Source organism: Sinocyclocheilus grahami, unplaced genomic scaffold (assembly GCF_001515645.1).
Source record: "Sinocyclocheilus grahami isolate Dianchi unplaced genomic scaffold, SAMN03320097.WGS_v1.1 scaffold5.1, whole genome shotgun sequence".
NCBI classification, from domain to species: domain Eukaryota; kingdom Metazoa; phylum Chordata; class Actinopteri; order Cypriniformes; family Cyprinidae; genus Sinocyclocheilus; species Sinocyclocheilus grahami.
The window spans coordinates 3,254,934-3,263,840 of record NW_015505184.1 but is presented as its reverse complement, the minus strand read 5'-3'; the positions used below and the strand labels follow the sequence as shown (position 1 = coordinate 3,263,840).

The 8,907-nt window shown below is 38.1% G+C and overlaps 1 protein-coding gene across 1 annotated transcript in view; it reads right to left on the bottom strand.

The window, feature by feature from the left end:
• Positions 1–5,551: 5,551 nt before the first annotated feature.
• LOC107584507 (cadherin-6-like) overlaps positions 5,552–8,907 on the bottom strand; it is a 33,025-nt gene continuing 29,669 nt past the window's right edge. The window contains exon 12 of the mRNA XM_016271143.1: positions 5,552–6,695. Coding sequence (XP_016126629.1) covers positions 6,190–6,695 — 506 coding nt within the window. The 3' untranslated portion in view covers positions 5,552–6,189. The remainder of the gene's footprint in view (positions 6,696–8,907) is intronic.

The window sequence follows — 8,907 nt, the reverse complement described above, 5'->3', positions numbered from 1 at the left end:
AAAAGCGCAAGAGTCCATATTAATTAGAATAATCCATCAAAAGTGCTCACTGTATCACAGTCTAATGATGGCTACATAAAGTTTTAACAGTCACTGTTGCTTAAACTGTTGAACGATGGTGTACGTATCACTAAACATGCTGTTCGGGAGATTATTTTGAGCCATAGCTAAATGTCTTTTGTATGGCAAATAAACAGCCTATTGCTTGTTAAATGAGTCAGAACTACAACAAGTAACCAAAATGAGTGTAGAAGTGATTGGGACTCATTTGGTGAATGACTGGAAAATAGGCCATGACACGACGCATTCAAAACAACATCAGGAGCTCTTAGATAACGCAGACAACAGACCTTTCAGTGCACTTCACAACATTTGCAGCTTGACAGATTGAATATAAACATCATTTTTGGCACAAAAGAAAGCGGGAATGGTGCTTTAGAACTCTCTGGAATAAAGTTAAATCCGAAAAATTTGACATGGTTTTGTGAATAACAATGAAAACTTCGCCTGTCAGCGATGATGATGGCAACGGCACCCCATGAAAGCGTTGGGTAGAAAGAGAAGGAAATCAAAGCACAAGATGAGGTAGATTGGTGTTTAGCATTTCCCCTAACATGACATGCCCATTAAAGATTAAGGCTAAAGAGACAGGCGAGGCTAATGGGAAGCGACGCAGCGTTTTAAGCCTCGGCCATGATGAGTTACAACCCTCAGCAGCCGCACTGCTGCGGTGACATGTTGACTGCTCTTGATTCAGCCGGCTCCTTCTCAGAGTCGGCCGGGAGAGCGACGGATCCCCAGCGTACATCCAGCGCCGGCCTCAAGCACAGCTAACCTTTAGTCGGCTTAACGTTACAGAGATTAAAACACACTTGAGTGTACTTTCTTCTTCTGCTTTGTGCCACCCTTGCTTTCATTACTGCGTAGTTCATGTAATCGTGTCTTCGGGCTTATCCTACGATTACCAGCTGTATTTGATTCGAGATATAAGCTTGTAATGAACTCAAGTCAAGAGGGAGTTTGCAACATTTTAGTGCAGCAAAACTTCATGTCTTATGCATATCAGGTAAAAGCTGTTTAAGTTTTGCCCAGGCTCTTTCATTATACGAAAAATCCGCATCTGATGACTGAGCACGTATTGTTAAACAAAGTTCACCCATTCCCTGCTGGAAAAACTAGCTGAAACCGGTTGGCTGGTTTTATCTGATCTTCCAGCCTGGTCATGACTGGTTTGCAGGCTGGTTCTACAAGGGTTTTGACCACTCCTTTAGCATACTTCCAGCTTAAACCAGCTAAGACCAGCCAACTAGTGCAGGCTCGTTTAAGTTTTTTTTTTCTCCAGAAGGAAATAATTATTGATTCACCTTCATGTCATTGAGCTTCAAGAAGAAGAAGAAGAGGAAGAAATATTAACTGACATTTGGATCTGTTTTTCATAGAAGCTATAGCTTAAAACAGATTAGAATATAGCTTGTATGGATGACTTTTTATGGTCCATTAAATACAAATAACATTTATAAAATCCGTACTTTTTAATTAAATATAAAATCACAGCAGGGTAACCATAGAAATGTTCCCCTCATCTTTTTTTTTTTTTTCATAGACAACAAAGAAAAACTTTTGTGTGTGTGCAAAAGCAACTGCATATGGGTTTGAATTGACATGCAGGTTTGTAAATCTTTTTTTATTTATTTATTTGATAATTAACTATTCATTTAAAATAGCAATCCTTTATATGGTTTTCAAATGTATCCATTTGTCTGCTTTTTCAATATTGAAAGAGAGTTGGACTTGTAACCCGAAGGTTGTGGGTTCGAGTCTCAGGTCCGGCAGGGATTGTAGGTGGGTGGAGTGAATAACCAGTGCTCTCTCAATACCACGACTGAGATGAGACCCTTGAGCAAGGCACTGAACCCCCAACTGCTCCCCGGGTGCTGTAGCGTTGGCTGCCCACTGTTCCGTGTGTGTGTTCACTACTGTGTGTGTGCACTTGGATGGGTTAAAGTGCACATATGATGTTGCTAAAAAGAGCATTATTTTGTGTATTTGGTGTAATTAAATGTGTTTATGCAGTTTAAGGTTCAAAAAACACTTTATTTTCCACATACTGTACATTATTGTTTCTCCTCTATGCCCCGCCTTTCTGAAACGCATCGATTTTTACAAAGCTCATTGGTCTGAAAAGCGAGGTGTGCTCTGATTGGCCAGCTATCCAGTGCGTTGTGATTGGCCGAATACCTCAAGCGTGTGACTGAAATGTTGTGCCCCTTTCCATACTGTGATGCCCTGTCTGGCCAGAGCGACGAGACAAAAACATTAAAACCCATTATAAACTATGCATTTGTTGCATCCAGTGGGGACATAATTACAGATTATAATGATTTATACTGTCTTTTTACGCATCGCATCACGCCTGCGTAAACATAAAACCATGTGTGCATTTGTGATCGGAGGAATGACAAACAACAAGCGCTACTCTACACTGCTCAAAACTCGCGTTTGAATCATCAGTGGCAAATCCTTTAAATATTTAAACGTACTTACAGTCTGTGAGTCAGAACAGCCGACATTGTAGTCTACTTTCCCAGGATCAGGAAACAGTCCCCCATAAAATGTGCTGGACAAATCTGAATATTTGTGTTGAACTGTTCTGGAACAGTGTTGTAAATACAACTTAACCACTGATTTCTAGTTGTGTCCTATTTTGGAAGGCCAAACAAAGTAGTTTTCGCTTTCACAACGAAACACAGCGTCACACACGGCAGGCTAGAGTGAGCAGAGGCCGGCGGATTCGACGAAGGAGTGATGGGCGGGCTTGTGGCAACCACATGTGACGACCCTGGGCTGGACTCCGCTTCGTCCACGGTGAAAGCCGATCCGGTGATCCACAGCGCGAAGTTGATGTATTTCCTCAGCGACCAGCACATATCAGCTCTAGGCATGACGAAGCGGATATCGTCCTCTTTTGGAAGGCCAAACAAAGTAGTTTCACTTTCACATTGAAACACACAGCGCATTCACGACATGGCGGCAGCAACAATACTACAGCGATAATAAAAGTTATGCCTTCTTTCTTTGCGTGAACATTTGGGCGGCGTTATGCAAATCTTCCCACATCCTGACGTAGACGTGTTAGAACGATCCGTTTTAGGTAGGCATGGTTGACTCTTAACTTTTACAAAGAATATCTCCTTGGATTTGAGACTTTAGTCTTTGCAACTTCACAGAGCTTATTTATGCACCAAGAGCTTGTAACGCTCCAAAGAGAAAGGAAACATTTTAATTGCATCATATGATCCCTTTAAATGCAGAGCACAAATTCTGAGTATGGGACACCATACTTGGCCACACGTCACTTTCACTTTCAAAAGCACTTCTGCTGGAGTACAATTTTTCCATCTTCTTTCCAATACATGCATACTGACCCTTCTAAATGAGATTAGTGCACCTGAATCCTGGAGTGCTGCTTTATATTTAAGCCCTTAATGGCCTTGTACAGACACACAGAAAGACCAGATGAGACTAGTGTCTAAGTACATATTTGCAGAGTGCTGGGTGGCAGGGTGATTGAGTTAACATGGGCATTGTTTGAAATGTCACCATCTGCCTCACAACTGCTGATCCCCAATCAATTTAAAATGAATACTGTTTCCTCTCCCTCCAAATCCAGTGGCGAGCTTTGAGATCTTCATTATAGATTGGCCTAATGAGCTGACGATCTGGGACAGACACTGGACATTTTTTATAACGATCATGACATTTGGCCTCTAAGAATCATGTTAAAGTCATGCACATATATTGGGCGTTCACAGGAAGTAATACTATTAGACACATCCTATCATATGTGTAGGACATATATTTCTGATAAAATAAAATACAAAGATAAATTCTAAAAAAATATATATTTTTGTGTTCAGAAGTAACAATAATTTTTTATAACGATCATGACATTTGGCCTCTAAGAATCATGTTAAAGTCATGCACATATATTGGGCGTTCACAGGAAGTAATACTATTAGACACATCCTATCATATGTGTAGGACATATATTTCTGATAAAATAAAATACAAAAATAAATTCTAAAAAAATATATATTTTTGTGTTCAGAAGTAACAATAACAGCTTATATTTATATATGCTAGGTATGTTTATATATATATACTGTATATATATATATATATATATATATATATATATATATACTGTATATTTTATACTTTTTTGTATTTTTATAGACACATACATATCTAAAACATATTTCACATATAAAATATGATTACATTTAAATAAATATTAAATACATTTATTTAAGGTTTTATGATTGAACTTATCTTTGCTCACAAAATGGGCAACATCCCAACAGTCATTTGCAAAATAAATAAATAAATAAATACAAATTGCTTCTGATAAGTCAAAAGCTTAACGTAATGCATTTATAAGTGTTTCTGGGCATGCAAAGAATTGCTCAGGTTTTCTGTAAAAGAGAACATTTATTTTAATGAAAGTTTGATTCCATTTGCACATCATCAAATTAACTGCAACCAGCTCACATTTACAGTTTAACACTTTGAAAACACAGAAACAATAATACTGAATGTACATATTTCAAGAATATTTAGTCATCATTGTGGTATATAAATATTTGGTACAAAATTTCACAAGATATAAAGCAAAGTAGCACATGGACATAATCTACTCTTCCAAGCCACTGGTACAAAGCACTGTTCATTAAACCAAGTTTTTACAGCATGAGTTACCATCTTTTTCTTCATTTTGTCTTTTTTACAGCATATCAGTGACAAAGAATGGAATTTCTGCTTCTAAAACACAAATATTTACCTGCTGAAGCGCTGTTCAGAGCTGACTCACCCCCTCCTAACTGAAGAGGTGAAAGCAATCCCAGGCTCATTTTGTAGTTTGAAGAGAGGGCGCAATCATTGCGGAGTGATTTACTTTACGATTTGACTCACACCTCAATACAACACTGTTGTGGTTAACATTCAGCCGAGGAATAAATCAGTTGAGTTTTTATTACTTCCCTGGTTATTTGACTCTCGCTATTAAAAGCAGAAGGTTGTCAGAGGAAAGGTGAGAATTGCAGCTTTAAACTGTGATTAATTAACAATTTTGGTTTCGAACTCTTGGTCCACAAAGCTGTAATTCTATGTATGGATATTAACGTTTCATTCTCTTTCGGCTGGTTTGACTCTTTTGTGGTTCATGTCATGGTCTCATCTGAGTGAATAGACACAGAGGAAAAAAAAAAGCACACGCATACAGTGATTAAAGGTAATAGTATGGAATGTAAATTTTGCAGCACGTCATTAAGGGACCGTGTGAAAGTCTGAAAGTCATATTAAGCAGTTCTGAGTTCAACCAAACGTTTGTCAGACTGCTAAAGGAAGCAAAACACATTTAGGTCCAATGACATAGCAGATAATTGTAAGCTTATGGCTTTTTTTCTTTTCATGTGGATGATGAAAACCAGTGCCAACCGTAAAACATCTTCTGACCCATTTTCTAGATGGGCTTCATACAATCACAAACACATCTTTTCTTGAGTGCGTAAGCAGATTAGTAAAATTATGCAAATGGTTAATAGTAAGGTTTGAAAATTCCTCCCAGTTATTAGACAACTCCTATGATGTTGAGTGGTTTGATTCTGAGCTGCCCGCTACACGTTGAGGTCTGATGGTGAATTCATAGGCTCGAGTTTGGCGGTGGTTTCATTACTTTCATAAAGTCCTCGGCCTTGGCCTTTTTTTAGTCAATGACCTGCTCGAGTGTCACTTGAAGTGTTTCACAGGCTCACAGTCAACTGATAAACTGCTCTTTGCAGCAGGATTTGAAGAGCGCTTCTGCATTAAATGCTTGGCTTTTCAAAGAACGTTTTCAGCGATGGTTACAGATATGAAAAACTGCAGGCATCTCCAGAGCAATCTGGGATTATGCAGGAAGATGTCACAACAGATGATCTTTCTGATGAGAAGCCAGCGTACGGATACGTCCTCCTCGCCAGAGCATGACATTCATCAGCCAATCAGGACAGAGCAACCGGCTGCCTGATTGTCGGACAAAGAGAAGGATAAAAGGGCACTTTGTAAAAGAAATTAGGATGCCTCATTCTGCCACTCCAGTCTTCATGTAGAGGCAGATCAGCAAATGAGTCTCACTCCACAGTCTGTCCGTTAGGAGTCCCAGTCGCTGTCCTCGCCGCCGTACATGTCTGCTAGCTTCCTGAAGCGCGGTCCCCACTCGCTGAGGTAGTTATAGTCCTGCTCCCCTTCCGAGGACATGGACCCCAGCGAGCTGAGCGACTCGGCCACCGATCCGTTACCTTCATACGCGTAGGTGGCCAGCGAGTCGTAAGGAGGAGCCGTGGGGTTGCCATCGTTTTCTTGCACGCGCTGGTTGATAAAGTTCCGCACATCTGCGTTCTCACGGGACGGCACCAAGGTTTTGCGAAGTGGCGGCGGAGGGTAGAGCGACTCTGAGGGTAGGATGTCCCGCCGCAGTTTGCTCTCCTCCATTACTTCCGGATGTCGAAGCGCTCCGATGTCAAAGGCCTGAGTGTCCTCCTCGCCGCCGCCCTCGTCATTGTAGCTGACCACATTGTCCCTCACGTCCTCCTTGGAGATGATCAGAGGCTCTTTCTTCTTCTGTCGTTTCAGGGCAGCAAACAGCACCACGATCACTACAGAATGAGAGATGGAAAAATGCAATTATTATAATTATTATTGATGCACCAGAATGAAAAACCCTTGCAAATATTATTTATACTCATACATGTATATACAGGTGTGGTGTCAGTAAGATTTTATTTTTAATTTAGCAAGGATACATATAAATTGATCAAAAGTGACATTTATATTGTCACAAAATATTCAAATAAATGCAATTCTGAACTTTCTATTTATCAATGAATTATGACAAAAAGTATCAAAGTGTCCACAAAAATATTAAGCAGCACAACTGTTTTCAACATTGATAATAATAAATGTTTCTTGAGAAGCAAATCAGCTAATATTGGAAATATTTCTGAAGGATCATGTGACACTAAAACCCAGAGTAATGGCTGCTGAAAATTCAGCTTTGCCATCACAGGAATAAATTATTTACATTTGAAAATATATTATTTTATTTTAATTGCATTCAAAATAAAAGTTTGAGTTTACACACTATATTCACTGATGTTTCAGAAGGAATCACGATGCATTAAGAGGAACTTTTGAACAGGATGAAGATATCAACATTTTTATTATTTTGTTGAAATATAATTTTTTTTCCCATTTAGTACTGCCCTTCGGAAGCAACAGAAGATACTTGCATGTTTCCCGGAAGACAAATTAAGTACAATTACCTTGATCTTCAAATGTAAAAAGTGCTCTTAATGCATCGTGTTTCCTTCTGGATCATCAGTGAATGTTTGAACCTTTTTTAATAGTTGTGTTTGAGTCCCTCAGTTGTCCTCAGTGTGAAAAGATGGATCTCAAAATCATACTGTCACTGCTGGAAAGGGTTCAAATATGCTAAAGATGGTGGAAAACTGAAGAATCTGCAGGACATGGGAGGATTTTTCTGAAGAACAGTGCTCAGTTTAACTGTTCAGAACAAACAAGGGACTCATGAACAACCATCACAAAACAAAATAAAAAAACAGTCATCGATCATCCAGGTAACCACACACAGTATTAAGAACCAAGGGTTCCCAAACCTTTGAAGGGGCCATTTTAATAATTTCAGCATTTTTTTTTGTCTTGTGGACTATATGTAAACATCTTTTATGTAAAATATCTTATTCAAGACAGTACTAAATAAAAAATGACATGCATTTTGTATGATCTCTTGTATGATTTTGTTAAAATTATTCACATTTTCACAGATTAAAGTGTCCACAAAAATATTAAGCAGCACAACTGTTTTCAACATTGATAATAATAAATGTTTCTTGAGAAGCAAATCAGCTAATATTGGAAATATTTCTGAAGGATCATGTGACACTAAAACCCAGAGTAATGGCTGCTGAAAATTCAGCTTTGCCATCACAGGAATAAATTATTTACATTTGAAAATATATTATTTTATTTTAATTGCATTGAAAATAAAAGTTTGAGTTTACACACTATATTCACTGATGTTTCAGAAGGAATCACGATGCATTAAGAGGAACTTTTGAACAGGATGAAGATATCAACATTTTTATTATTTTGTTGAAATATAATTTTTTTTCCCATTTAGTACTGCCCTTCGGAAGCAACAGAAGATACTTGCATGTTTCCCGGAAGACAAATTAAGTACAATTACCTTGATCTTCAAATGTAAAAAGTGCTCTTAATGCATCGTGTTTCCTTCTGGATCATCAGTGAATGTTTGAACCTTTTTTAATAGTTGTGTTTGAGTCCCTCAGTTGTCCTCAGTGTGAAAAGATGGATCTCAAAATCATACTGTCACTGCTGGAAAGGGTTCAAATATGCTAAAGATGGTGGAAAACTGAAGAATCTGCAGGACATGGGAGGATTTTTCTGAAGAACAGTGCTCAGTTTAACTGTTCAGAACAAACAAGGGACTCATGAACAACCATCACAAAACAAAATAAAAAAACAGTCATCGATCATCCAGGTAACCACACACAGTATTAAGAACCAAGGGTTCCCAAACCTTTGAAGGGGTCATTTTAATAATTTCAGCATTTTTTTTTGTCTTGTGGACTATATGTAAACATCTTTTATGTAAAATATCTTATTCAAGACAGTACTAAATAAAAAATGACATGCATTTTGTATGATCTCTTGTATGATTTTGTTAAAATTATTCACATTTTCACAGATTTTGCAAGATGTTCCCAAACTTCCGCATGCCACTGTGTATATATATATATATATATATATATATATATATATATATAT